Source organism: Notamacropus eugenii, chromosome 5 (genome assembly GCF_028372415.1).
Source record: "Notamacropus eugenii isolate mMacEug1 chromosome 5, mMacEug1.pri_v2, whole genome shotgun sequence".
NCBI lineage: Eukaryota > Metazoa > Chordata > Mammalia > Diprotodontia > Macropodidae > Notamacropus > Notamacropus eugenii.
The window spans coordinates 59,956,104-59,982,130 of record NC_092876.1 but is presented as its reverse complement, the minus strand read 5'-3'; the positions used below and the strand labels follow the sequence as shown (position 1 = coordinate 59,982,130).

General features: G+C 42.0%; 1 protein-coding gene across 4 annotated transcripts; it reads left to right on the top strand.

Annotated features, from left to right (window-relative positions):
- The first annotated feature begins 3,515 nt into the window (after nucleotides 1-3,515).
- PLA2G2D (phospholipase A2 group IID) lies at nucleotides 3,516-15,850 on the top strand. Of its 4 annotated transcripts, none has more exons than XM_072609135.1 (7): nucleotides 3,516-3,675; nucleotides 5,323-5,545; nucleotides 7,753-7,913; nucleotides 8,905-9,056; nucleotides 12,106-12,253; nucleotides 13,315-13,421; nucleotides 14,941-15,850. In XM_072609135.1, exons 4-7 carry the CDS (start codon nucleotides 9,017-9,019, stop codon nucleotides 15,081-15,083), a joined length of 438 nt encoding a protein of 145 aa, XP_072465236.1. In that variant the 5' UTR covers nucleotides 3,516-3,675; nucleotides 5,323-5,545; nucleotides 7,753-7,913; nucleotides 8,905-9,016; the 3' UTR covers nucleotides 15,084-15,850. The 4 variants fall into 4 exon arrangements, with proteins under 4 accessions (XP_072465236.1, XP_072465234.1, XP_072465235.1 ...); XM_072609133.1 differs by having other exon boundaries at nucleotides 3,516-4,024; XM_072609134.1 differs by lacking the exon at nucleotides 7,753-7,913 and having other exon boundaries at nucleotides 3,516-4,024.
- Nucleotides 15,851-26,027: the final 10,177 nt, after the last annotated feature.

Sequence of the window (26,027 nt, the reverse complement as noted above, 5' to 3'; positions counted from 1 at the left end):
GTCATATTGTAAAGAAGAATTAGAACCAATAGGAGAAATCATGAGAAAGAAGAAAGAAAAGAGAGAGTGAAAGTAAAGGGTATTCTTTGATCTGCACTCAAACTCCATAGTTCTTTTTCTGGATGTGGACAGCATTTTCCATCATGAGTCTTTTGGAGATGTCTTAGATCCTTACATTGTTCAGAAGTGCTAAGTCTATCAAAGTCAGTCCTTGCACATTGTGGCTGTTACTGTGTACAGTGTTCTTCTGGTTCTACTCACTTCACTCAGCCTCAGTTCATGTCTTTCCAGGTTTTTCTGAAATCTGCCTGCTATAAAATTTTATAGCACAATAGTATTTCATTACATTCATATACCACAACTTGTTTAGCCATTCTCCAATTGATGGGCATCCTCTCAACTTTCAATTCTTTGCCATCACAAAAAGAGCTGCTATAAATATTTTTGTAAGTATGGGTCCTTTGCTCATTTATATGATCTTTTTGGGATACAGATCTGGGTTACAGTTTCTTAACAGGAGTTCCTGCCTCCACTCTCACCCCTATTTAATCCATCTTTAACCAATTTCCAGAATTATTTTTAAAGCATTTTATAGATCTGATTATCTACTTGTCACCTCTCTGCTGAAAACCCTTTGATGACTTCCTATTGGCTCCTTAACAAGGTACAAATTCCTTTCCCTGGCATTCAAATACCTCAACCATTCTCTTCCTTCCCAGTTTTGTTTTTTCCTATCCATATTTTCCATTTCAGTAGTGTAGGTACTTCCAGTAAAAACAGCTCCCTCTACCAATGTATATAGCTACTATTCTATAACTCATAGTCTTAAAGAGCTCTCTGGGAGGCAAAATGGATAATTTTAATTACACCAAAGTTAAAAAGTTTTTGTACAAGCAAAACCAATGTAGCTACAATTAGAAGGAAAGCAGCAAACTAAAATAATTTTTCTTTACATCCGGTTTCTCTGATAAAGGTCTCATTTTTCAAGTATATTCGAAGCTGAGCTAAATTTTTAAAAATAAGGGTCATTCCCCAATTGATATATGTTCAAGGGATATGAACAGACAGTTTCCAGGAGAAATCAAAGCTATCAATAGTCATATAAAAACTGCTCTAAGTCTCTATTAGAGAAATGCCAATTAAAACAACTCTCAAGTACCACCTCATACCCATCATATTGGCTAACATGACAGAAAAGAAAAATGACAAATGCTGAAGGGATGGTGGGAAAATAGGAACACTAATGCACTATTGGTGGAGCTGTGAACTGATCCAACTATTCCAGAGGACAATTTGGAAATATGCACAAAGGACTATAAAACTGGCCATACATTTTGTTCCAACAATACCACTATTAGGTCTGTACCTCAGAGAGATGAAGGAAAAAAGAAAAAGATCCATTTGTCCAAAAATATTTATAGCAACTCTTTGTGGAAGCAAGGAATTGGAAACTGAGGGGACACCTAACAAAAAATTGTTAATATAATTGTTCATGTGACAGAAATTGTTAATACCAAATATAATATGAACTGCCACTCTTTTAAATGATTCTTGTGATGTCAGAATTTCAGTAATGTCCTTACATTCCTACTCTTAAGATATTTACTCTTGCAAAAAGCCTTCCACATCCAGAGAAAGAACTATGGAATTGGATTGCAGAATGAAGCGGCCCATTTTCTTTTGTTTTATGTTTTGTTTTGTTTATGGTTTCTCCCATTCATTTTAATTCTTCTATTCAACATGACTAAGGTGAAAATGTATTTAATAGGAATGTATATGTAGAACCTACATAAGATTGCACTCCATCTTCGGGAGGGAGTGGGGAGGAAGTGAGGGAGGAGGGAAAGACAGGGGAAAAAAATCTAAGTTATATGGAAGTGATTGAAGAACACTGAAAAGAAATAAAATAATTAAAATAAAAGATATTTACTCTTGATTAGTTTGAGCTGAACCATATCCTAGATCCCCCCACCTAGGTGTATTGCCTTGTGGGGATCCCACTTCAAGCTGCATCTCAGCCTCTAGTGTCCTTGTCCCCTTCTTTTCAGATTCATGGCATCAAGGGCAAATCAGCTAGAATGATATGACTTTCTTTGCCTGGACTGCTAAAGACTACTGGGGTCTCCTGATCAGACCTTTCTACCTCATACTGCCTCTTCCCCTTCTCCTCCTAGCAGTATAAGAAGCTTTTGCATGGGTCTTGGAATTGGGAAAACCACTGGTTATCCCCTAGAGTTTGCTATTGTGCTAGAAGAAATAATGAAGGGAATGGTTTCAGAAAAACCTGTGAAGTTTTATATGAACTGATGCAAAGTGAAATAAGAAGAACTAGAACATTGTATATAAACAACAATGTCATAACAATAGCTACTCTGATCAATACAATGATCCATAACAATTCCAAAGGACCCATGATGATAAATACTATCCACCTCCAAAGGGGGAATGGATGAATTCTGAATGCAGATTTCTGCAAGCAGATTTTTTAAACATTTTTTTCATTTTGTTTTGGGTTTTTTGTTTGTTTGTTTGCAACATGTGATATGACTTCATATGTATAATAGGCATAGTATTTCTTGCCTTCTCATTGTGTGGGGGAGGGGTAGAAGACAAAAGAGAATTTGGAACTGATAATAATTTTTTTTAATATAAAGAACTGCCTTTGGGGTACTGAGAGGTTAGATGATCAGTGTTCCTGACTCTAAATCTGGCTCTCACTTTCCAGCTTTACGCTCCTTTTCACACGATTTATGCCCCAAACTGTACTGTTCTCTGTGACATCAAAACACCTACACTTTCTCACCTCAATGTCTTTGTTTGCATTTTTTCCCCTCTGCATGAAATGTTCTCCCATCCCTCTTTTCAGCTGCCAAATTCCTATTTATCTCATAGGAGAAGAAAGTGAGGTTGGTGATCTTGCACAGCCTTCTCTCACTCAAATCAAAGTCAAGTGCTAGTCATGTCATCATCTCAATGTTATGGTCCTCTTTGAGAATGAAGGATAAACACAACAACGACAATTTATCCCATTAACACCCAGTTCAAATGCCATCTCATCCAGGAAGCCTTCCCTGATTGTCCCAGTCAGTAACAACTTTTTCCTCATACAGCACTTTGTTTTACACTTTTCTAATATCCCCATCTCTATAAATATTTGTGTACTTGACTTCTCCCTCAGTTAGATTGTAATCTGTTTCTAAACTTTGTTTTTCTCTCAGGCTCAACACCGTGTTAATAGGCATTCAAAACAAAATAAGCAATGTATCCTCATTTTACAGAAGAGTAAACTAAGGCTGAGAGAGCTTAGGTGATTTGCTTGAGGTCATGGATCCCCCAAGTCATGGAAATTAAGTCTCAAACTCAGCTCTATTAACTTTAAGTCTTCCAGGAAAACCCCTGGCTTTCCAAAAAGGGCATGTTTGCACACATTGACCATGACAGTAAATCATCCATTGTTCAGTTGCCCCAAGTAACAAATTTGTCAACAATCAGCCCACAGAAAGGGTGTGTCTTTCAGGCTGACCGCTGGGGCTTGGTGCTCTGGGACAGGGTAGATTTGCCAGCTCCCCCAATCTCACAGGGAATCTCCAGAAATTTATCAGAAAGCTTTTTTGTTTTTATTTTTATTTTGTGCAGATATCAAGGTTGTCAATACCAGGAAGATGAGAATAAAAGGTAGGAGATGACCCAGCCATCACCACCACTCCCACCACCCTCACCCCTACCTGTAAAGCATCCCTGAATTGGAAGAGACTACTGCCAACAAGTTTAGGAAAGCTTGAAGAAGGTGGAGATGGCTTTCAGAGCAGGAAGAGAGAAAGTGTGTTGGGCATGGCCTGGTGAATGACAAAGCCATAGAAACACTTCAAGACTCATTTGCAAGGATGCTGGAACTGATTTCTTTCAGTGGAACAGAATTTTGGGAAATGTTGTAAAATGTGAGAGAAAAAATGCTGGGCTTAGAATCAAGAAAACTGGCTTCTAGTTTGCGTCCTGACACTTCCAAACAGCTGTTTGACTTCAAGTAAATCATTTCCCTTCTTGGGCTATAGTAGTTTCTTCTAGAAAATTAAGTGGGTAGGCTCTGGAAAGCAATTTGGGAATACACACACACACACATATATATATACACACACACATATATACACATGTATACATATACATGTGTATACATGTATATATATACAAAAATGTACCTATACATGTGTATATGTGTGTAGATGTATGCATGTGTATAGTACTTTACAAACTTTAAAATGGTATATAAATATTTTATATTTTAGCAAAATATAAATTTTAACTAAAATATTAACAAAATTTTAACAAAAATAACAAGAATATCCATGCTTTTTGATTCAGAGATTCCTGCAGGTAGCTATACATCAAGGAGGTCAATGGTAAAAAGAAAGACCTCGTATACACCAAACCCTTTGTGGCAGCACTTTCCCTGGTAACAAAGAACTTAGATTTCTATGGCTTGGATAGATGGCTAAACAAATTGTAGTATGGGATTATAATGGAGTATTTCTGCACCATATAAAACAAAGACCATGCAGAATTCAGATAAGGCTGGCAAGGTATATGACGATGCAAAATAAAATAAGAACTGTGAAACCAACATGTAAAATGGTTCCAGCAACACAGATGTTTAAAAAAACAAAGAAAACTAAGATGGATAAGAAACAGGCTTGGCCCTGAAAAGAACTGAGTCAGGAAACCTCCCTCCACTATTCCCAGAGGTGTGGGGTCTATTCTGGTTGGGTTTGCTGACATTCTTTTCCCCTCCTTTTTCATCTTTCTTATAAAAGCATGGCTTACTGGGCAAGAGAGGGAGAGGGTGTATATTCAGGAAGGAAGGTGATGTACAAACAAAAGATACCAATAAAAAGAAGAGTTACAAAATAAATAAAAAATGTTTAAGTGAAAGGGATAAACTAGACAATCTCTAGCTCTGACATCCTATGTTCCAAAGTCCCTTCTGACTCTGACTTTCCATCTTACAATGACTTTCTGGCTCTGACTTTCTGTGTTCTAAAGGCCCTCACAGTTCTAACATTCTATGTTCTAAGATTCCTCCCAGCTCTGACATCCTGGGTTCTAAGGTCCCTCTCAGCTCTAGCATTCTCTAATTCCCTATATTCCCTAATATTGTGTGTTCTAAACTTCAGGGGCCCACCGCCCTCCCCCACCCTCATCCCAGCTCTGACATTCTTGTCCTTTTTTCTTCTCATCATGACTCTCTGAGTTCAACACAGCACTCCTGGAACCAGCCTGGGCCATGGGCCAGTTCTGTTTCTCCTCACAGCACTCCTGATCCCACAGGAATCTGGAAATTCCCTCATCCTCATTTCTGCTCATTAAAAAGTCTCCCAGAGAAAGGGGAAAGAGCAAGCTTCCTTGGTTGCCAAGAGGAGCCCAGGGTAGGATCAAGCAACTGGGAAGGTGAGGAGGAACAGTGACTCCAGAGGGAGCTGGCCAGCAGCTGGAGGAGTTTGCAGGGCCCCCAACCTTCAGTCCCAACATCTGAGGAAAGAGAACCTTTAAGGTGAGAAAATTCTGTTCTGTTCTCAGGCCTGCTACGTACCAAGGGGCAAAAGAGGGAGATGACTTACTCCCAGGCTCATTCTATTTCCTTGACAACATTCTCTAATGATGGGAGAGTCAGTATCTCTCATTAGACCTTCGTTAGTTCCATTGGCACAATACGATCTTCAGTAGCAGCTCCTCCTTGCCGGAGATCAGAGTGAATGAGATATGGGCTAGAAGGGGCTGAGAGCTTTGTATTTGTTCAAAGGGAGCTCAGGGTTGATTCAACAATTCAACTGAAATTTATTAGATGGTTAGCACAAGCTAGGCAATATGCTACACTTGTACAGAGATGAAAATGAGTGGGCTCTTCCCTTAAACAGCTCACATCCCACTGAGGGAATAATACAACATATAGTCACATTGGTAAATAAAAGGTAACTTGAAGAGTAGGAAAGGGAACTTTGGGGGCATCAAGGAACATTTTACATGAGGAACAGCAGCTGAGTTAAGTCTTGGAGGAAGCTAGAGATGAGATACTAAGATAGGTTCCTAACCTCAGGTCCAAGAACTTAGCTTGTTAGTTTATTTTTGTTTGTGTTTTGAAGGTAATGGGGTTAAGTGACTTGCCCAGGGTCACACAAAAAGAATTTCTTTTAAAAAAGAATTTTGCTAACTGTATTTCCAACACAATTGGTTTTCTTTGTAATCCTCTAAATTTTAATTTTTGCATTTAAAAGCAGTGTTCTGAGAAGTCCCTAGGCTCCACCAGCCTACCTAGGGGATCCAGAACACACACACACACACACACACACACACACATACACACACACACACACACACACACACACACAATGTTAAAAAATGTAAAAAAAAGATTGTTCTCAGAGATAGAGAAGGAGAGTTCACTACAGACACTAGTAAAGGCTTGAACCCATACCCTCAAATAGGAATTGCAAGGTCACATTCCAGGAACAGGTCTACAACTAGGTCCCGATTAGAGTAAATTATGAATGTAGTGAAGTGGTCACATGTATTTGAATTCAAGAGATTCAAAGTTACAGTTGCGTAAAATACAATCATTACTACCAACCTAATGGAAAGATGCAATGTGAATTTCAATAAGACCACATCAGGGGATCCATTTTTCACACCAATCCTATAGTCCATAGCGACTGGAATGCTGGGTGATATAGCAGCCAGGATACTACTGCTGCTGTTGCTGCTGCTGCTGCTGCTGCTGCCACCACCTTGAGTCAGAGGACCTGGGTTCCAATCCTGCCTCAGAACCTTTGTATTTCTTTCATCTTAAACAATTTAGCTTCATTTGGAAAATGAGGGGGCTGGATTAAATATCTTCTGAGGTCCATTCCAGCTGTACTAGGCCTATTATCCTGGGAATATTTAACCTCCTTGGGTCTCATTTTCTGTAATAATGAAGGGACTGGGCTAAGGAGCTTCCAAGACTCCCCGAATGCTTCTGTTCTAAGGTGCCTTCCAGTTTTAGATCTATGGTTCAATGAATTTAGAGAGTATAAAGGGATGTAATGTAAAAGAAAGTAAGAAATGTAGACCACAGCCTGCTATGATGGACCTTAACCAGTTGACTGAAGAGTTTATGTTTTTACATCAAAGGTTTGGTGGATGCCTGTGGAACAAGATGGTCAGAATTATACCTTTGAATCCCCAAACAATTCTTTATCTTCCCCTAACCCAAACTTCCAGTTCCTTTGAAACTCTCGTCCTTTTCCCCTTCCCTCCATCTCTCCAACCCTTCAATCCTTTATCCTTCTACCTCTCATTCCCCCAGCTATTTGGCATAGCATCCTAGTCCCAACTCTTCATTCATTCAAGACAGCCTTTGGATCTCCGAATGGTCATGTTTCCAATTGCTCTGTGTCTAGTGCCCTAACTTAGCAGCTCTCCAATAGGCCATACCACCCCCTGTCATTTCCCCATCCATTCAAACACTGCATCATAGGATTTTAGAATTGAATGGTACTTGGAGATCAGTTCAGCAAACTCCTTCATAGGATCATAGGTTCAGAGCCTAAAGGGACCATAGAGACCATCTTGTCTAATCCTCTCACTTTACAAATAAATTAACTGAATGCCAAGAGAAGTTAAGCAACTTGTCTAAAATCACACAGGTAATAAGTGACAGAATTTGAACTCAAGTCCTCTGACTCTATACCTTCTTACTACTTTACCTTGCTTCCTCAACAGACAAGAAAACTGAGGTCCAGGGAGAGGAAGGGACCTGCTCAAGGTCACATGCTTCAGTAGCAGAGCAGGAATCGATATCCATGTTCTCCGACTTAAAAATCCAATGCTATTTCTACTCTACCACAAAGGACCAGACAGAACTACTTGCTACCTCCACGGATGTAAGAATGTTTCCCAGGCTTCTAACATCCTCACGATGATATAGGAGAAAATCTGGGTTTGAATTCTACAAGTCCAGATTAGGCTATGGGACTGTAGGCAAAGTCCCTCCCCCTCAGCCTCAGTTTCCTCATCTGTAAAGTAGGAGTGATCATAATGGCACCGACCTCATAGGGATGTTGTAAGCATCCAATGAGATAACACATGTAAAGTATTTTCCAAACTTTAAAGCATAAGCAAAAATATTTGCCATTATCATTATTGAACTGAACATACTTTTGGAACCCTCAGCTGTGGCGACACATAGTATGGTAGACAGTGCTCTCCTTTGATAGTTTGTGAAAAATATCCTTTCTTTTCTTGGAGTTAAAGCTGTCCTAGAAAATCCAATAAGGCTCCTGTATCCCTACCCCAAATAGCAGTGAAACCTTGAAGAAGCTGGGCTGGGCCACCAGGAGAAGAAGACCATCATCATGTCATTATGAAGGGCTTAAAGTTTACAAAGTGATGATCCTCACAATAACCCTGGAAGGCAGGTGCTATTATTACTCCCATTTTCCAGGTAGCCAACAATCAATGAACAATTACTAAGTACCTACTATGGACCAGGCACTGTGCCAAGCATTGGGGCTGGGAAGAAGGAAGGAAGGAAGGAAGGAAGGAAGGAAGGAAGGAAGGAAGGAAGGAAGGAAGGAAGGAAGGAAGGAAGGAAGGAAGGAAGGGAGCCTGTCCTCAAGAAGCTTACAATCTAATCAGGGGAAACAACACACAAAAGTAAACTGAAAACTGGAGGGAAGGGAGGGCATCACACACTGGGTAGAAGGCATGATGGAGAAGTCAGAGGTGACCTGTAAGGAATCAATTCTGAGCTAAAATTCCTTTTCCGATGGAGTTTGAGGATTTTGAGTCAGATATTAATTAAGTGATCTGCCCAAGGTCACATAATCTGGGCCAAACCCTCATAGCTTGCTTTTTCTCCTTGGCTTTTTCTAGCTCCATCAGGACAAGGTCACAGGACCACTGATCCAGGTGTCCCCTGACCTGTAGTTCATACAGTTCAGCTTGGAGATAGCCTGGACTGACCATACCGAGACTGTCTTGGATCATGCAGCTGGCACTGCTGTGGGTTGTGCTCATTACCACAGGTGAGTAAGGTCTATCGGAAAGGATCTGGCCCTAAGAACCAGTAGCTATTCCTGTCTCTCCCCTTCCCATAACTGCCATCCAAGCTAGTCTTATCCCAAGAGGAAAGGACCAGCTAGAGCTACCACCTCCTGCTACCTCTATAGATGCAAGATGGAAGCCCCCGTTACTTAGTATGTTTCATCCTTGCAACATCTCTTGAATAACCCTCCTCTCCTCTGACACTGACACTACTCTGGTACAAGTCCTCATTACCTCACATCTGGACTATTGTAGTGATCAGCTGGAGGGGTCTGACTTTTTCAAGTTTCTCCCCACTCCACTCCATCCTGCATTCAACTAAAGTGATTTTCCTAAAATTCCATCATGCCCCCCTTCTGCTCAGTAAACTCCAGTGGCTCCCTATCCCAGCTAGGATCAAATATAAACTCATCACCTAGCCGCCTCCTACCTTTCCAGTATTCTTACATCTTATTCCCCAACATTCACTCTTCAGTCCAATGACACAGACCTCTTGGCTGTTCAACAAACAAGGCTCCTGGGGTTTTCTCTGGCTGGTTATCCTCCCATGTCTGGCATTCATTGCCTCCACATCTCTGCCTCCTGGCTTCCCTAGCTTCCTTTAAATTCCAACTAAAATCCCAGGAAGCCTTCCTCAACCCCTCAATCTCAGCACCTTCTCTCTGTTAATTATTTCTAATTTATCCTGTATATAATTTGTTTAAATATATTATATAAATTCATATATTATATATATATTTACATGTATATAAACATATATATGCATATTTGTTTGCTTGTAGTTTCCTCCATTAGATTTGAGTTCCTTGAGGACAGGAACTGTCCTTTGTCTCTTTTTTATCCACATCACTTAGCACTGTGCCTGACACGCAGGTATTGACCAACATTAGTTCAAAACAAAACAATCTAATTCAAGAGCAAAGCAAAATAAGAATCAAGAACAACTCAACCATGCAAATGGGAGCCCCTTCTATCACAGATCGCCGCACCATCAATAAGGGAGGTGGCAAATTCAGGGCATATGTGTGACTAGGGCTCACTTGTGCTGGGAACCCCACGTGGCCAGGGCATAAATTATGACTGGGGTGGGGGGGGGGACTGTTAACGGAGCCCCCCGTAGCAATGTCTCTTCCTCTCTTTGTCTATGAACAGCCTTCACTATTCCAAACACCAGTCACTTCTACCCAGAGTTCAGCTTGGAAGGCTGAGCAGCCCAGGGATGCAGCCCTCATGCTGCTGAATCTTGGGGAGTGACTTTGGCCGGTGCTAAGGGAGGGCTATTAGACACCCTCCTGATGTTTTCAGTTAAGCAGTTATTCCTGTTTTTACTTTAGAATTTATTTCCATTTCTTAATCATTTCCAAATCTTAATCTTTAAAGCCCAATTCAAATGCTTATGTAAGAAGAGGCCTTCTCTTTTCACCCCAATCTGGAAAGATCTTCCTGTCTCAAGTGGCACTGGGGTGGATTATCACATGATGATGTATGGTGTAACCATTTTTGTAGATTTCATATCCCTCTACTAGACTGTGAGATCCATGAGGGCAGGATGAACTAAACTTGGTGGTTCTAGAATTCAGCCCAATGTTTTTTACGTAGTAGAAACTTAGTTAAGGTTTTGTTGAGTTGAATTGACTTTTGTTATGTCAAGCTACCTAGCATCTATGCTTCATTTTAGGATAGGGACAGGGACAGGGACAGGAATAGGGACTGGTTTTACTGGTATGTGGGCCTCCCAGGAACTACTTGTAGATCTCTTCCTGCCCTGCAATGTGGTCTTAGCTGCCTTGAACAGTTCAGTGACTTGCCTAGCGTCACACAGCCAGAAAGTGTCAGAAGGTGAACTTGAACTCAAGCCTTCCTAGGCTTCAAGGTTAAGTCTTTAGCTACTGCCCCACCCTGCCTCTCAATCTCTCATTTTGTTGTTATGGTTGTCCAGATGTTTTTCAGTCATGTCCAACTCTCCATGACTCCATTTGGAGTTTTGTTGGCAAAGATACTGGAGTAGTTTATCTTTTCCTTCTCCAGTCCATTTTACACATGAGGAAACTGAGACAAACAGGGTGAAGTGACTTGCTCAGGGTCACATACTTAGTAGGTGTATGAAGCTAGATTTGAACTCAAAAAGATGAATCTTCCTGATTCCCAACCCAACATTCTATGCACTATGGCGCCATCTAGTTGCCCTAGCACCTCATTTTAAGTTTCATTAATATTTTGGTCCTTTATATAGTTCTGGAACACCAGAGCTGGGAAACCTCAATGGTCATCTGGCAACATTTAGTACCATCTGAATGAGAACCACACCATTCTACCCAGCTCCTGAAAGAGTGGGGATAGCCTCATGAGGCAGAAGGAGGCATAAGTAGCTAATGAGTATAATAGACTTTGAATCAGGAAGATCCAAGTTCGAATCTAACTCAGACACAATATCTGTGTGACCCTGGACAACTCATTTAAGCTTTGTCTGCCTCAGTTTCCTCATTTGTAAATGAGGATAATAATAGTACCTACCTCCCAGGGTAATTGTAAGGAGCAAATGAGATGACCTAGGTAAAGACCTGAAGTGCTATATGAGTGTTGGTTAGTATTCTAACATTTTTACAAATGGCCAATACAGTCATTTCTTTTACATAACTATGATTATATGTCACAAGGATTTTGTTTTTTCTTTTCTTTTTCCCCACTTCTTACTTGAAAAAAATTAATAAAAAAAGAAATCTACCTGTATGTGTACCATTTCCAACAAATAGCTAGCCTACTTCTTCAGAAAGCTCCTGAGGTAGGGAAAAGCCTACTTTCCAAGGCAGCTCATTCTCATTTTGGTTCACTGGAACTATTAGGAAGTTTTTCCTAACATCAAACCTACATTTTCTCTTTACAACTTTCACTTCTGGGAACAAATAGTCCCTTTTCCTCATAATAAGTCTTAAAAACATCTCTTGCGCCATATCTCTGTCCCACCCTTCTCTTCCCCAAGTTAAGTGTTTTCCATTTCTGTGACTGGTTCTCATATTACTTCTCTTCCAGGAGGTACAGTCCCAAGCCAGGGGAGCCTGCTGCAACTGAGCAAAATGATTAAACAGGCAACTGGAAAAAATGCTGTCTTCAGCTATCTGAACTATGGATGCCACTGTGGAGTAAGGGGCAAAGGTCAACCCAAAGATGCCACTGACTGGTAACTGTCCCCTTTCACAGGACTTTCTGCTCTCACCTCACCCATCTCATCTTAGAGTCATCATGGGCGGGGAATTTCTATAGGTCCCAGGACTCCCACAGCCCTCAAGCAGTCCAATTCAACTTTAATTCAGGGGGGGTTGTATGGCCAAATAATTTAGTCAGTCAGTATTTATTAAGCACCTATTATGTGCCAGGCCCCTGTGCTAAGCAGCTGCGGATACAAAGAAAGACAAAAGACAGTTTCTGCCTTTAAGGAGTTCACAGTCCAATGGGAATTCATCACCTTCTGGACTTCCTTCTAGTGAGGATCCTCTCCCTGCTCCTGACAAGGTCCATGGCCAAGACCCTAAAAGGAGAAAGTGCCCACATGGGGCCCTCCCTTCTGAACTTATATTTCGGGACTTGGAGCCATCTCCAGTCATCCTGATCTATATCTGGACATGGACGCAGATGACTCCAGAGGACAAAGTGAGGCTGGTGACTTTGCACAGCCCTGCCTCACTTAAATCCAATTCACTTGCAAGTCATGGCATCACATTCTTGATGTCATGGCCCTCTTAACAAACAATAATATCTCAGGACCAAAGGTTATTTTGCAGTAACCACAGACTCTAATCTGAGTGGATTAAAGGACTATTTCCTACCTTCCTAACCTCACATTGAGAGGTTTAAAAAATATATTTCTTCACCTCTCTTTCATACTGAGCTGCCCTTCTCTGTTCTAGGGCCTCTTCCAAGTCAAGCCTTCCATGTTCTAAAGACCTTCCCAGCTCTGACATTCTATGTTTCAAGGTCTCTTAAAATTCTCATATTCTAGATTCCATGATTCTCTGATATAGGGTAAAGTATTAGCATCATATTGGTACATGTATTTCCTTTCCCCCATGGGGAATCTAATCTGTTACTGGGGTTAGGGGAGCAATCACTGAGGTGTCCCTTCTCTCTCCCAAAGTTCAGTGGGCAATGGCAAGGGTAGATTTGATTGAAAGCTAGAGAAAACCAACAGGCTGAGCGTTGCCATGCTTCATGACTGAAATCCCACCCTCTACCCCTGTCCAGGTGCTGCAAGATTCATGACTGCTGCTACAAACAACTAAAGCAACAGAAATTTCATGTCCTTGTGGACAAGTACAACTACAGCTATATTGACGGGGACATCCAGTGCTGTGAGTTTCTGGGCCAAGGCCTCCCTACATCAAGGGCCTAACCTTTATCTGGGCCCTGACTAACCATGTCATTACAGACTAAAAAGTTTTAGAGATGGAAGAAAACTTGGAGGATCATGTAATCCAACCCTCTCATTTGGCAGGGGAAGAAGCAGGCCTGTAGAAGCATTTGAATTTTGGCCCTTCCACAGTGGCTGCTTCCTCTCTGTGGGCCTCACTTTCCCCATATGTAAACTGAGGAGGTTTGAACTAGATGGGGTCTAAGATCCGTTAAAGTTCTAAACTGTTTAAGTTATTAAATGTCATTCCTGGGCTTCTGCATCACAGCTGGGGATGATGGGGATAGGCTAAGCAGATATACTCTTCACTGTCTACTTTGAGAAAGCTAGGTTAGGCAATTTTCCCATGGTCAAAGTACCCCCACCATCCTTGGCAGGGTCATGATTCCTCCCAAGCCAACTCAAGATATCTCCAAGATCACAGTAATAATGAGAGCTAGTGTGTCTATTATTAGCACTTCAAGAATTACAAGACACGTTGTAGACTATCTCATTTGAACCTGGAAAATAGTTGTTACTACAGGTGTTATAGATAGGGAGACTAAGTTAGTGACTTGTCCATGATAACCCATCTAATAAGTATTAGAGATGGAATTTGAACCAGGTATTCCTGACTCCAGGTCCAATAGTATATTCACCATGCCTTCTAGCCAGCACACAGAGTTTGAAAGGACCACAGATATAATCTAGTAAAACCTCATTTTATAAATGAGGAAATTGAAGCTCAGGGAAGTTGAGTGACTTGTGTGGAGTCATACAATCCTCTGGCTAAAGCTTGAGTCTTTGCTACATCTTTCCTAAGTGTTGATGTTTCCCCAAATGGGTTGCTAGGGGTCACCATAATGCATAGAGCTCCCAGCCTAGAGTCAGGAAGACTCCTCTTGATGAGTTCAAACCTGGCCTCAGACACTTACTAGCTGTGTCACCCTGGGCAAATCACTTAATCTTATTTGTCTCAGTTTCTTCATCTGTAAAATGGGATGAAGAAGGAAATGACCAACCTCTCCAGTATCTTTGCCAAGAAAAATCCCAAAATAAGGCCATGAAGAGACAGATATGACTGAAATGATTCAACATTTCCCCCAAATATGAAAATAGAGCATTGATTTTTGGGGACCACAGAAATCCCCGACATTTGACTCTGCTTGACTATCACCAGTAATGGGAAACTCAACACCTGAAAAGACAGACCATTCCATTTCTGGATATCTCTAACTCTTAGAAGCTCATGAGGGGCTTTCTCTAGTTCATGGACGGTGTTCCCAGTAAGAGTCTAACCAATGGGAGTAGCATTCAATGAGACAGCAGGTCCCAAGGCCAGGAACAGAAAGCATCAATCTTTTTGGTGCTGGGACCTATGGGCTGTTGTTGGTGGGTGTTTAGACTGATGGGGGTGTGGAGAATAATAGTATGTAGACAAAGCCTATCCCAAGTTTCCCTTGTCTTTGGCTTCCTATCAGATGGGGGGAGCCAGTATGAAAAGGAGATTTGCAGGTGTGATAAGGAGCTTGCCCTCTGCCTGAAGCGAAACCTGGACAGCTACCAGAAGAGCTACCGTTTCCTTCGGAAGGCCCTCTGTCAAGACGAGAACCCAGAGTGCTAGAAGGAGACCTGGATACCTGGTGGGAAGAGAGCCCAGGATGGGGTTCCACCTCTGCTGTGAAAGCTTTAAAGAGGAAAAAACGAAAAGCAAAACAAACTCTAGGGCCTATACACTGGTTCTGAACAGTCATTCTTCAAATAGACTGGAGTCTCTGCAGTAAATTCCTTAGATTTCATGGAGCTCTGGGTATCCTATAAGAGCCTTTCTCTCTGTCTTCCAAAGTCTTTTTCCAGCTCTGACATCCTGTGTCCTAAGGGCCCTCCCAGCTCTGACATCCTGAGTTCTAAGGGCCCTCCCAGCCCTGACATCCTGGGTTCTAAGGGCCCTCTGACATTCTGTGACATTCTCTATGCTAAGGTCCTTCCAGAACTGGCTTTCTATGATCAACGATCTAGTCTGAGCACTAGCAACCTTCTTAGAATAAGTGAGTGGTCACCCAAGGTCACTTTTCTGGGAGGACAATGATTAGTCAGATATACAAGTTCTTCTTTGTTGAATCACTAGATGGGTAGTTTTATAGTCACATCTTATACTGAAGCCTGTGCCTCCTCCCTCCTGGGCTCTAGAAGCAGCCCCCCCTTATGCTTCCTAGGTGCAGATAATGGGGAGGGGGTAAACAGACATACTAGGCTAGACCACTTCCCCATAGTTCAAGTGCCCCCACCAACCCCCGCAAAGTCATGATTCCTCCCAACTCTACAAGACACCTTGTAATAATGATAGCTAATCAACAGTCAATAAACATTTATTAAGTGCCGAGTCCTATACTAAGAATGGTGGAGATGCAAATACACATATGCACACACACACCAAAAAAACCTCCCCTCAAAAAACAAAGACAGTCCCTGTCCTCAAAGAGCTTCCAATCTAATGGGGAAGACAAGACATAAAAAGAAGCTGAGAAGGGAAAGGAGTAGAGGAGATGAGCTTCCTGAAGAAGGAAGGCATGTTGGAGTGCTCCAGAGCAGTTCGGAATCAATGTAGCTGGTGGAAATGGGGTGGGGTGAGGGAACTGTGCTTTGCCCCTCTTTTATCATTTTAAATATTTTTTTATTTTGCTAAATATCTCCCAATTATATTTTTAAGAAAATAATTAACATTCATTTTTTTTAAAACTTTGAGCTCCAAATTCTTTTCCTCCCTCCTGTATCTTCCTTACTTCTTAAGAATGAACCCTCTCTTTAAAGAGAGACCCTGGAACCCATGGTCCTGCCCTCCAGTCAGAGGGTCCAAGATGGGGGAGTGGGTCCTGATGAGATGTGAAGGGCTATGTAAGGATATTTCCCAATGACGAGTTTCCTGAGGAAGAAAGATGTTGGAGAATTCCACAGAATTCCAGAAGCAGGGTAGTTGATGGGAAATAGGGGCAGTGGAAGGGGAATAGGGTTTCAAGAATTTATAAGATGATTTGCAGATTCTCTTTTGATGCTGGAAGACAGCTAAGTTACTATTGGTGTTTTTATCTCCCCTACAAGAGATGGAGTGATTCAGAGATCAATGATTTGTCTTTGCTGTTAGAGGTAAGATTTGAACTCAGTTAATGAAAGACTCCAGAGTCAGTGCTCTTTTTTACCATACCACATTTCCTCTCTAGCAACAAGATCCTCACCACCCCCCACCAACCCATCTCTATCACAACTTCCATGTAATCCTTCATTTTTAATTTCTATTCATCTCATATACACAATCAGTTGCCAAAGCTTGGTGTTTTCTATATGCATGGCTTCTTCTCCATCACTCTCTCCTGTAAGGCCATCTCCTCCACAGCCTCTGACTCACCATATCCAATACCTTGAGAAGGTTCATTCTGGAGCCCCACTCTCCCGATTCCCCCAGGAAGACCATTTTGAGAAATCCCTGACAATCTTGCACTATGTTCTCTCTCCTCTCCTGCTTGTTTCATCTACAACACACTCCACAACCTCTTCCTTGACCCTCTCCCGTTCTGGAGGCATGAACCATAGTAGGATCAGTCCCATGATTCCTGGATGGGGCGTGTCAATCTACTGCTTCATAGCTCCGTTCTACGTTCCTGTATTTTTCCAGATCAAAGTTCTCGCCTCTCTTTAATGTGAGCTATTTCCCCCTAGATTATAAACTCCTTCGGGCCAAGAACTGTCTTTACTTTTGCATTTGTATCCCTAGATTTTAACAAAGTTCTTGGGACAAGGAGAGAATGACAAAGGAAAGAAAGTCAAAGAATTCTTGCTCACACTCATTCCCCTACTTACATAGCCACCACCTTGTTTTCCCAAACTTCTGCCTTTCATGCTCTCATTTTATCGTCATTCAGTTGTTTTTCCCTTTTGCTGAACTCTTCGTGGCCCCATTTGGGGTTTTCTTGGCAAAGATACCATTTCTAAAATTTTATTCAGCCATTTAACATTTCCTTCTCAAACTCACTTTACAGATGAGGAACTGAGGTAAATTGGGGTAAGTTACTTGTCCGGGGTGACGCAGCTAGTAAGTGTCTGAGACTGGATTTGAATTCAGGTCTTCCTGACTCCAAGTCCAGTACTCTATCCACTGAGCTACCTAGCTGTCTTGTTTCCTTGGCTTCCTTCAAAACTCAGCTCTTGCTGAAAAAGACTTTTCCCAATCCCCCTAGTTTCAAGAGCCTTCCCCTCTAAAGTTATTTTCTAGTTATCCTGCATGTATTTTGAATGCACCTATCCATAGATATGTCATCTTCCCCATCAGATTATGTGCTCCTTGAGGGCAAAAACTGGTTTTTGCCTTCCTTCTTTATCACCAGTGCTACAGGCCTGACATAGAGTTAGGAATTTTGGGAATGCTTGTTGAGGATTCATAATCAGTTCCCGGAATCTATGTAGAATTTCTATGCATCTGTCCTGGTAGGACCCTGAGGCTAACTTCAGACAGAGTAAAAGCCCTTGATTGCAAGTGAGTCATAGCCCTGTCTGACACCCATGGCATTTGCCTAGAAAGGGTTGTTGGGCACATTACAACCCTATCAGAGAATTTCTCAGCCTTGGATCAGAGGAAGGCCTCCAAGAAGCTCCCACGGGCCCTTCCTCCCCTAGTCATCAGGGTACCAGGCCAGCACAGTTGGCTTCAGGGCACTCCAGGTTGGGCACTAGAGGAGACTCTCAGCAGAGCCCACATTTTGGATAGCAGCCAAGTGAGAAAAAAAGTGGTCCCTTCCCCTCCCGCCATGGCAGCTCATTCAGCACTGCCAGCTAGGCCCCTGGCTCTAACATTTCTGGGAAGTCAAGGCCCTTCCCTTGGGAGACTGCTTTGCTATTATTTTTTGGGTGTGTATCCAGGACCAGCTAGTTCTGAGGAGAACCTCTTTACAATGCTTTCAGATTTAGGAGGTGAGTTCACCATCAGCTAGGTGGCACACTGGATGACCCAAGAGTCAGGAAGACAGGAGTTCAAATCCAATCTCAGACACTCTCCAGCTGTGTGACCCTGGACAAGTCATTTTACCTGTGTTTGCCTCAGTTTCCTCAACTATAAAACAAGAATAATAATTATGCTTTTCTCCCAAGGTTGTTGTGAGAACCCAATGAGATAGTGTTTGTAGAGCATTTAGCACGGTGCCTAGGACAGAGTAAGCATTTATTAAATGCTTGTCCCCTTCCTCTCCCCAGAAGTATGCCCTGATATTATAAACTATTTGTTTTTTCCATATTATGTTCATTGAGAAAAAAAAAGTATCTCTTCTATGCTGAAGCAAGGTCTATGGATATGGAATTGATATGGTGATTAGATTTACTGAACTATTTTTTTTATTTTAAAAAATTATTTGTTTCAGAGGATGGATGGGGGGACAGTCAGGGAGAAGGTAAATATTAGGGAAAGAAGGTTATGTAAAAACAGAAGATACCAATAAAAATTAAGAAGAAACAAAGTGCTAGTTTGATGATCGCAACTTTAGTAATCCCAAATATGGTCATTTTTATTGTGTTTAAGCTGTCCCATCCATGAACACTGAATATCCCTCCAACTATTGTGATCTTTTACTTCATAGAGTCTCAGAGTGGGAAGGAGCCTTTGATTTAGAGTTAGAAGGAGAGAACCTAAGTCCCAGGGAACTGAATTGATTGGCCAAGATCACACAGGTGATCCTCTGGCTCCCAATCTGGTAGTTTTTATTTATACTTTATTAGCATCTTTTCTGATACACTCTCATACTGCCGCTGCTTGAATTCCTTCAAGGAGATCTCCATTATTACTACTTTACTTGAGCAGAGAGACTTCTTGGGGGTATTATACAACCTCAGGGGTTTCAGTGAATTTATGCCTTCTTTGAAAACAACATGGTCAGTGTAGCCAAAAGAGCTTTGGGTTGGAAGTCAAAAGATATTTGAAACCAAGCTCTGTTATCTACTTCCCATGAGACCTTGATTGAACATATTTCTCCTTTCTGGGTCTCAGTTTCCTCCCCTGCAAGATGAGAGGGTTGGGCTAGGATCAAGGAGCTAGGTAATACCTTAGCTCTAAATTCTACAAGCCTGTGAGGTTGAAGGCTTATCATTGCTGAGCATTACATTAATGCACTGCCTTCCCCTTCCTCCTTTTACTCGAACCCCAGAATAAGGAGTTTGGGAATGAAGAGGGCCTGATCTCCCCCTTCCTGTTTGACTTTCCCCAGCTATTTGAGATAGATAATGCTGTATTTGCCAAAGGCAGGGGCTGATTTAGAGAACAGAAGTTTTAGCAGCTTATCAGCCCCCACCCACTATCCTTCTCTTGGAGAGCACAGAGCTGCCTAGAATTTCTGGCCCCAAACATTTCACCCCTAGGAATTCTCAACCAGTAAAGATCTCACTTTGATTATCCAGTTCTGTTCCCTCCAGCCTTCTTTCCAGAACCTCACTGAAGCCTAGAGAAGGCAGGTAACTTATCCATGATGGCAATGATAATAAGTAGTAAAGTCAAATTTCTAACCCAGGTCCTCTGACTCTTTGCACTTTAAATTCTATGATCCTGCCATAGTCTGGTCAAACAGGAATGGTGGTAGGGGCTCTTACCTCTCTTCCCTTCAGAGGACCAATCAATTAATCAATCAACCAATCAACAAGCATTTAGTAAGCACCATATGCCAGACACTGTGCTAGGCACCGGGGATACAAATACAAAGAAATCTCAAGTTCCTCAGGCAATGGTCTTTGGGACTACAAAACTCCCAGTTTCCTAGTATGGCATGGTAGGTAGAGGGCTAGACAAAGAGTCAGGAAGATTGTGGGTGGGGGTGGAGGATGGGAGGAGAAGGCGGAAAGGGAACAACATTTATACAAAAAAGTAAATTAGAAAAAAAAATATATATGTATCCGTTCATGCACAGAGACAGCCTGCTTCACATAGACCTGTTTCATCCATTAGTTTTTATTCATGCATTCTCTGGATGAATTTTTGTTCATTTCATATTTCACCCATGGATTTATAGATTTCATCACTGGGTTAATTCCAATGAATATTCATTGGAAAATATATGTATAAGCGTATAAATGTGTATAAGTTTGCTATCTCTTGGGGAGAGGAGGGAAGGAAAAAGGAAATTTACATGATAATTTTGTTGTATATTTGAAAAGAATAACAAACTGTGCATAGCAGATTTACAGTTTCTTGTGTAATCATTTTTTATTCTACTATGTTATAGAAATGATTGTTTTATTCTATAAATGAAAAATAAAACAAATTCTTGAAAATTAAAAAATTACATTTATATTATGCATGTGTGTGTGAGTGTATGTTTGGGTGTGTGGGTGGGTGAGTGTGTACACACCAAGCTAGCTCATGTAGAAGGTAGCATACTTGAAATTCTAGGGATTCTAAGGAGTCAAGAAGAAAAAACAGTATTCATTACAGAAACAGGGAACAACATGGGCAAAGACATAGAGACAGGCCACAACAATTTGAAGGGACATAGAGGAAAATGTGAAATGTGAAAAAACCGTCTGGAGCAAGATGTGAATGTCAGACAGAGGGATTTGCCTTTTATCTTAGAGATGACCTGAGCTAGGAGTCCCCTAGCTTTAAGCACTATCTAATCTCATTTAAGCTGGTATGAAAGGTCACATTCACTTCACCAGAATACTCTTTGCACCTAAACTATAAATTCAGCCTTGCCTCCCAGACAGATCCAAATTCTGCAGCCTTCAATGGGGCCTGACTTTGGACAAGGACAAGGAGCCCCCTTCAGATCAACCTCAAAGATGAGGCTGCTGCTGCTGCTGCTGCTGGGCCTGGCTGTGTGGATCACTTTTGGTAGGTTTGAAGAGGACCATCCCACTCCCCACACACCCCCCACTACTGCCACGCCCCACCACCCTCACCACCCCTGCCTTCCTGGGGGTCCTCCAAGATTAGCATGGGCCTTTCTAGTACTTTTGTCTAAACTAGGGTCTGAGTGAAGAAACTCCAGTCAAGTGGTGACCAGCACCAGGAGGGACCTTAGAACACTGAATGTAAGGGCCAAGAGGGGTCTTAGAACAAAAATGTTAGTATAGGAAGGACACTTAGAGATCATTTCATCCAAACCTTCCACTGACATGTGAGGAAACTGAGGCTCAAAGAGGGGAACTGACTTGACCAAGGTCACATAGAGAGTCAGTGGAACAAGTGGCAATAGAATTTGGTCTATGACACTATACTGACCATTACAACAAGACAGGAACATGCTTGGGCTGAGCTCATCACAGAAGAATGGGTAATGGCGCTCATATTCCCAAACTGGTGCTGTTCCAGGATTGTTCACAAAAGGGTACCATGGATATTGGACAGCCTATCAGGCTGCTTTACCGACCCTTCTGGTACTGACAATACTGATCATGGCCATAGGATTTAGAATCAGAAAAGAACTCACAGATCACCCAATCTAACCTCTTCACTTTACAAAGAAAGAAACTGAGACCTAGGGAGGGGATGTGGCTTACCCAACAGATTGTAAATATCAGAGTGAGAAGTCAAATCCAAGGTTTGCTATCTTAAAATCCCTTGCTCTTCTAAGCATCTTCAAAGTCTTTTCATGCCCTTGGAGACCCTCTTTCTGTCATGGTGGGCATGGAGGAGTGAGCTGTCTGAGGCAGTCTGCTTCACACAGACCTTCCCCCCCTCCCCTACTTGGTTTTCATTCATTCAGTCAGGCTTTTTGTAGAAACCTCAAGCAAAAATCTCATCAATTTTATTTTCCTGAGGAGAACAGAACAGGCTGACTCAATGATTTGTCTTATGTAGGGACCCAGAACTGTTTATTTGTCTTTTCTTTTTCCACTCACTTGCTCCCCTCTTCCAGCTTTGGAATCCAAAGCTCTAAGTTCCTGTCCTATGTACATGTTCTGTCTTCTTCTTACTTCGATATTCTAAATTCTCTTCCATGTCTGATGTTCTCTATGCTCTAAGTTCTCTTAACAGTCCTGATATTCTATGTTCTAGGTTCCCTTTCAACTTAGTCTGTTTTCCAATTCCATAGCTCTGACATTCTCCGTTCTAAGGGTTCTCTTAACTCTGACATTCTGTGTTCTAAGGGACTTTCCAACTCTGACATTCAATGATATAAAGTCCCTTCCTGCCTTGCTGCTGGGGAAGTTCTTTGCTCAAGCAATACCATCAATTAAAGGCCCTTTCTAGGACCTGGAGATATTATTTGTGACTTTGAATGAGGAGGTCCCAGCCTAGTGGGAGAGAAGACAGAGACAGAGACAGAGAAGGACACAGAGAGGAGTCAAGAGCCAGCTGAAATAAATGCATCCACTAGTAAGTGCAGAACAACAATTCACTAGAATGGTGCAAACAGGTTTCCAGAGCTCTGACAGGGGCGGGGAACCTGTACCCTTGAGGTCACATATGGCCTTCTAGGTCCTTAGTTGTGGCCTTTTGACTGAGTTCAAGTTTTACAGAACAAATCCTTTTATTAAAGAGATTTGTTCTGTGAAGTTTAGATTCAGTTAAAGGGCCTAGGAAGTTGAGGGCCTAGGGGACCACTTGTGGCCTCGATGCTACAGGTTCCCCACTCCTGCTCTAAGAGGTTGAATAGCTAAGACTTGAGGATGAGGTTATCAGGGAAAAATTCCTAGAGGTGGTGAGGTTTTAAAAGAGGGAAGGAACATTCTGGGAAGTAGGAGGAGGGCAAGAGGGGAAGAGCTGGTCCCAAGAAGTCTTGTATTGGGATCAGGTCAGGAGCCTTCAAGTCTATATTGGAGAGTCAGTAGAGATGAGGATGATGGGGAGCCCAGGGGAGGGAGGGGCTACTCAGCCTAGCTTATTGAGGTCTCCTTCCTAACCAGACCCTCTCTTTCTGAAGGACTGATTTCTCCTTCCAAGGGAGATATGTTCCAGTTGCAAAATATGATCAAGAATATGACTGGGAAACCAATCACTAATTACATCAGTTATGGCTGCCACTGTGGCTGGGGAGGCGCTGCAAAGCCCGTGGATGCCACAGATCGGTAACCTTTCCTCTTTCTTCACCCTAAACGAGAGCAGCCAAGGCACTGTATGCTCTTCAGGTGCTATTGCCCTCTGCTATGACAGAGAGAGACAAAGACACAGAGAAACAATGAGATGGATGCAGAAACAGAGACACAAATGGAGAAATAGAGAGGGAGAGGGAAAGGGACAGGGAAAGGAAGAGGGACAGGGACAGCGAGAGGAACATGGTGAGAGGATGAGGGAGAGGGAGAGGGAAAGGGAGAGAGGGACAGAGACAGAAAGGGAGAGGGAAAGGGAGATGGAGAGGGAGCGAGCACATAAGAGCTATGCTTCAGGGAAAGCCCTAAAGTAGAAATCAGCAGATAATCCAGTCAATTGGCTTATGGACAGTGGATAGTTCTACCAGTAACTCGGACTATTAACCTCTCTGTCTATTTTCCCAAATGTAAAAAGATGAATCAGCACTGACTTTTAGAACATATAATGTCAGAGCTGGAAGAGACTTTAGTCAATCAATACACCAATGAGTTTTTATTAAGCATTTTCTATGTTCTGGGCACTGTGGACATTGCTGATTATACAAAGAAAAAGGAAAAAGAATTCCTGTGTTCAAGGAGCTTACCTTCTAATGGGGGAAACAGCTTTGTACTTAACACAATACATCAAAGAAAACAAGCATTATTAAGTACCTACCAAGGAAATGCTAAGTAAACACTTTTATCAGCAACAATCCTAAATTGTTGTTGACTCCTTTCAGTCAACTGGGTCTCTATTTGGAGTTTACTTGGCAAAGATACAATTTGCCATTTCCTTCTCCAGCTCATTTGAGGAAGTAAGGAAACTAAGGCAAACAGGGTGAAGTGACTTGCCCAGGGTCACACAGCTAGTAAGTGTCTGAGGCTGGATTTGAATTCATGACTTCCTGACTCCAGGCCTAACATTCTACCCACAGTGCCACCTAGCTGCCCCCCATAATCCAAGGAGATAGATACTAGTATATCCCCATCTTATATTTTAAGAAAATTGTGACAGAGACTAAGTCACACAGCTAGTCAGAATCACAGAGCTAGTAAGCGCCTGAGGCTGAATTTGAATTCTAGTCTTCCTGACTCTAGACCCAGAACTCTATCCACCATGACACCTACTTACACCTGCCTACTTACAAAGCCAAAATGAAAAGGGACCTTAGAAGAGAAGGCATTAATATGTAGGAGATTGAAGGTTGAAGGGGCAAAAGACCAAAAAAGGTGGAATTGAAGGCAAAGGAAGCTAGGGAAGCTAAGGGGGAGGTGACAAGGGACAACAATCCAAGCATGTGAAACAACCAATGAAAGAGTATGAGAGGGGAGATGGAATATTATATACATGGGACAGCAGGGAGGTCAGTGTTACTGGCTTGTAGAGTTTGTTCAGGAGAATAAAATCTAAGAAGAATGGAAAGGTCAGAAGGGGCTAGGTTGGGAAAGAGAATCATATTTGATTCTGGAGGTGATGGGGAGCCACTGGAGTTTACTGAGTAGATCATTGGGCTGTATGCAGGATGGACTGGATCGGAGAGAGATCTGAGGCAGGAAGACTAATTAGGAGGCACAAAGGCAAGAAGTGATAAGAGCCTAAACCAGGGGAATGGTTGTGTGAGTGGAGAGAAAGGGACCTGCATGAAAGATAAAGAGAAAAGACAAGGATTGACAAGTGATTGATGTGTGGGGTTACTGAAAGAGAGGAAATGAGAGTGGCACTGATATTGTTAGACCGGTGTCCGGAGGGATGGTCAAACCCTTGACAGCCATCGGGAATTTTGAAAGAGGAATTGGTTTAGAAGCATAGGTAATGAATTCTGTTTTTCACTTGACTTTGAGATGCCTATTGGGCATAGTTTGGATACATAATGCCTAATCTAGGAGGAACTGTCCTAGCTGGAAGGGACCATAGAACATAGAAAGTCAGAGCTAAAAGAGAACATCATGAAACATCAGAGCTTAGAAGGCCTTTAGGATAAGAACTTTCTTGGCTGAGGTAGAGAGGTGGGGCACCTTAGAACACAATATCAGAGCTAGAAGAAACCTTAGAACATAGAATGTTAAAGATGGAAGGGTCGTTAGGACATAGAGTGTCAGAGATAAAAGGGCCCTTGAAACATTAAATGTAAGCTCCAGAAAGGCCCTTGGAGATAATCCAGTATGGCCCTCTCATTTTAAAGATGAGGAAAATGAGTCAGAGGACATGATCTGCCCAAGGTTACACTTGCTTAATCTGTGTCACAGAGCTGTTGTAAGGGTAAAATGCAATGGCATATGTGAAAATACTTCTAAAAATATAGCTTATGTTATGAACTTGGTATAATAATAAATTAAAACCAGGGCTTGTCCCCAGAAATGCTGGCTTGATTTTTTTGTGTTTTTGCCTTTCTTTGTATCCCCAGTGTTTAGCACTATGCCTGGCAAACAGTAAAGGTTTAATAATGCTTTTTAAATGACTGACTGATCAATCTGCTTACCCCTCCAAAGGAGCATAGAAAGCTATTCATCCCTCTCTATACTGGAC